The 4,021-nt window shown below is 49.3% G+C and overlaps 1 protein-coding gene across 1 annotated transcript; it reads right to left on the bottom strand.

Moving 5' to 3' along the window:
* Nucleotides 1-1,976: 1,976 nt before the first annotated feature.
* Nucleotides 1,977-3,654, bottom strand: ALT_4413 (putative nucleoside transporter; the record flags this gene model as incomplete). Its single annotated transcript, XM_033559909.2, has 3 exons — nucleotides 1,977-2,470; nucleotides 2,538-3,219; nucleotides 3,310-3,654. 3 exons carry the CDS (start codon nucleotides 3,652-3,654, stop codon nucleotides 1,977-1,979), a joined length of 1,521 nt encoding a protein of 506 aa, XP_033415800.2.
* Nucleotides 3,655-4,021: the final 367 nt, after the last annotated feature.

Below are 4,021 nucleotides of genomic sequence, written 5' to 3'. Positions count from 1 at the left end.
GATGATTGGTAAGGGAGTACGGGTAGGTTGATAGACACATCATGGACCATGGATAATGTCTCTTTCTTCCTTTTAGGACGTTTGATTGAAGCTGGGCACAAAGCCACAGATTGTACATTGTACCCCGCCTTCCAACCAGCAAGCTACCAACGTCCTTGAAGAGTGAGACGTGATGGGTGCGATGTTCTGCTGAGGGCTTCAGGGCCCATTGAATTGTTGACTGCTGAAGGTGTACCTAGATATGCTGTTCGACCCTATGTTACAGTCTGATACCATTGAAAATCGGGCTGTTGTGAATATGTTTTGAGGGGAAACAGCCACAAGGGACGGAAGATACCGTGCGAAGCCGTTCTCCAGAAAATAATTCAATGCTGGTATCGAAGCAGCCACAGACGACCAGAATGGCGATGACGATGATGTGTCTAGAACTTTCCTGTTGCTAAGTTTGGGGGATCTACTTTTGAGTGTCTGGGAGACTGAGACAGATGATGTCGTTAGTGGTCCTGAGTCAATATGAACTGCGGAGTCGGCTTCGTCTTCTTTTACCATTTTCTTTTCCTTTTACCTTTCCTTTGACCTTGAAAGCAACATACGTCGTGGCCAAAATCTGCCAGAACTCAGAACATACCTCCTAATTAATCCACGGGCTGATATGTCTGGAGAAAGTCAGAAATTCTGTACAATCAAACTCGGCCAATTTTCAACCATCCGTAGGACAAAATCTAGGGTGCTCAGACCTCTCCCGCGTTCCGTCATCACCCACTGGTTTTCTCCTTGATCTCGACAGTCATCCAAGGTCGAGACAGGCAAGCAGTTAAATAGACACTCCCAAGGAATATCCTAGGCAGTTACATAGGTACGGCTTTTCCTTCTGCAGGTACACCATCGTTTTGAATCGTCCGGATGTGTGAACACCCTTCCCCCTTGCGTCTATGCTTGTATCCCAGTCACAGGTTGGACCCCAGCATTGGCATAACCGTGTCTCTCTCGGATTCGCTCGTTCAATCTCGCCAGCAGTAGAATCATGAATAAGTGGCATTGATGATCCTCCCTGTTTTGAGAGATGAAAGCTATAGAACCGCAATTCTTGTCTTCGGCTGCCCTAAACAGGGCAAGTCCTGCTCCAGCTCCTATTCATCTCACATTCTACAGATTGCCAGGTCATCAGGTATCCAAGTAGTACTATCGGTAAGCTACTAGTAAATAGTAGGTAGTTTTACTGTATGCTCACCAGGTCTCCAGGAAGGACACAACGGGGGACACCCTTCTAATCCCATTGGCCTACGGTAGCTTTGCATCAACCATCACCGGCATCGTCGTCGTCAGCTTACGCACAATCTTAAATTTGTTCTTGGCCGAATAGCCAACTACATCTGTCGATCAGGAGCCGATATAGGCCCTGGATACTGGTGATATTCTAGAGTCAATGTCATTAAAAGATCTAGCCGCGCTCTCAAACAGGGAAAAGACCAGGGCAATATGGTAGAATTGGCACATCTGCTGCGCTCTCCGGAACCTCGTGGCAAGTCCTGCGGATCTGTTCCCCAAAGTCGGATCTCCCCATATACAGTCCTGTACTGGACCTTCAACCTCGGACTGATTCCCCGGATGGGTTGCATCACATAGAACCGACCGCGCTCACCATTGTACTGTTACCGGGACTGCTCCGGTTTACATACACTGTTATCTCCATGAGCTCGGTCATCGAATCCCCACATGCCATAGGTCTGGCGAGCTTGCAAGGAAGGTAATGCTGGACGACTGTGGTGGACATGACACCCCAAAAGTCCTGTCAGCTCATGCCTTCTGACTTGGACACAAGTCCACAGTATACACTGTATGTCATGGCTTCCGGTCCCGTTTTAGTAATGGGCTTGCTCAATCCTCCCCAAGCTACTATTGCAACCAGGGACACAGTTCAGAATATGAATGGATTGCTCATAATACACAAGCGGTTTGCGGAAGGTCGACCCCATCTACCTCCCAACATATTTGAGTTCCAATTTTCTTAGAGGGATATAAGTAACTGAGGTGAAGACGAACGCTAACTCATTGGCAACGTCTCCTCCATCCTGACCTATCATCTTCGCAATAGCACCTACATAGTAGGTTTCGACCATGCCAACGATCCATCCAGCGGCACCGCATAGGAAAGCAGTAAGTCCGGCATAGCCGACAGGCATTCTTGACGGTGTATTCCACGCATCAAGATCATAGTTGGAGAGGCTACCCCCGCGGAATAGATAGTGCTCAGTGAACAAGATCACGAAGAAAGAGGTGTTCCAGTAGCCCAGCAGTGACAGGAAGTTCTCCAGGACATCCAACAGATGGTCTCGACCAGCGATACCGAGAAGGAGAATGCAGACGAACACGAGGAACGACCAGGCTATCCGTGGAAGTTTTGCAAAGGGCTTGGCAAAAAGCTGCGCGGAAAGCGCACCTGAGTAGATAGCAATACAGTTGACACCAACTGAAGAGTATATTAGCGAAAAGTCATGCTGAAGCGGAATGGAGTTAGTTGAAAGAATACCACATACTTCCAGACAGGACCAGAAGGACCAAGAGGAACTTGGCAAATCCTCTAGGGTAGATAATTGTCTTGAGAATCTCCCCGATACCGTTCTCGTAGGCGGCAGCCCATTCAGGATTCGTATCCAAAGCCGAGCTGATGCAAGCCCCAAGCAGCATTCCGATACAGGTTGGAATCGTGATGCCCAGAGTGGTGTATAGGAAGATCTTGATCTTGGGGGTGTTGACGGGGTAATGAACGTAAAAGTCCGAGACAATGGAGCTCCAGGATGCGCTGGAGCCGTACACCACACCGATCAAGGTCAGAGCATTTCCCGACCTGGTGAGACCGGTAACTGTAGCAGGGGCGGCTAGGTTGGCCCGATGCGCAGACTCGCCGTAGATGATCATGAAAATGATGAAGAATAGGATCCAAGCGTATTGCTCATACATCAGGACTCCCCTGAGACCGACGAAACTGAAGAGAAAACTGACACACGCAACAATGACCACGCCCACGGCAATCGACACGCGGCCATCGGAAACGGCACTGAGGGCAAGACCGCCAGTGATGCAGTTGACAGATGCCCAACCGAGTTGCTCGATCACGTTCAACGCAGCGATAATGGATGAAGGATAGAATCCTAAAGAATATCTAGAGATCGCAACCTGACGAAGGCCAGTACCAGGGCCCATAGTGGCGCACCAGCCCTAAGGGGTAAATGTAAGCCGCTGCAAACCCAAAGGGGAAGAGCAAATCGTTCTAGGAAGATCCAGAGAAATAGGAAAAGGTATGCGAACCGTCACAGCGGCACCAAGGAACGTCGCACAGATGATGATAGCAATGGTCTGTCCCAAAGACAATCCAAATTCTTTTCCCAAGAACCCTGTGCTAAAACAACTGATGTTGATCGTAGCAGACGCCCACATGAAAGCCATCGTCAGGGAGTTGGGCGGTTTACGATTTTCCGGAAGAACCCTGTCAAGACTGTGTGATTCAATTCCCAACTTGCGATCCAGCACCTCTTCATAGTAGCGAATTCGAGAGAGCAAGCCACGCGGTTTGACTGGCTCTTGATTTTCCACTGGGATGGAGGCTGGCTCAGGGTGAGCCTTTTCTTCTGCATTGAGACCGCGTGGATCCATGTCGAGGGTATATAGGCAGGTTGGAATTGGCAAGAAGCCTCCAAGACAGCGTCCCCCACAAGCCTTTTCCCTACCCTTTGCACAGGACGGGCGTGACAACTTTTAAATCGGGGAGTGAGCTTAGCTTGGGCTGTCCGGTCAGGACGCGGAAGTCAATCTCTGCTATCTTCTCAACTTTTTTTTTTTTTTTTTCCCGAAGATTGGATGACGATTTGTGGGGCTATTGGCATTATCTCGTTGATGTTCCCCCGTCAACTTCCACGAGACCACAGTCTGTGTGTCTCGCAGTGGCCCAGAGCTAATCCATGATCCATCAAGTCTAGTCTCCAAAGTCCGAACGGCCAACATTGCACTATTCCCATTTTTT

This window comes from Aspergillus lentulus (assembly GCF_001445615.1).
Source record: "Aspergillus lentulus DNA, contig: Alt08, strain: IFM 54703, whole genome shotgun sequence".
In the NCBI taxonomy this organism is placed as follows: Eukaryota; Fungi; Ascomycota; class Eurotiomycetes; order Eurotiales; family Aspergillaceae; genus Aspergillus; species Aspergillus lentulus.
This window is presented reverse-complemented; position numbering and strand designations above follow the sequence as displayed.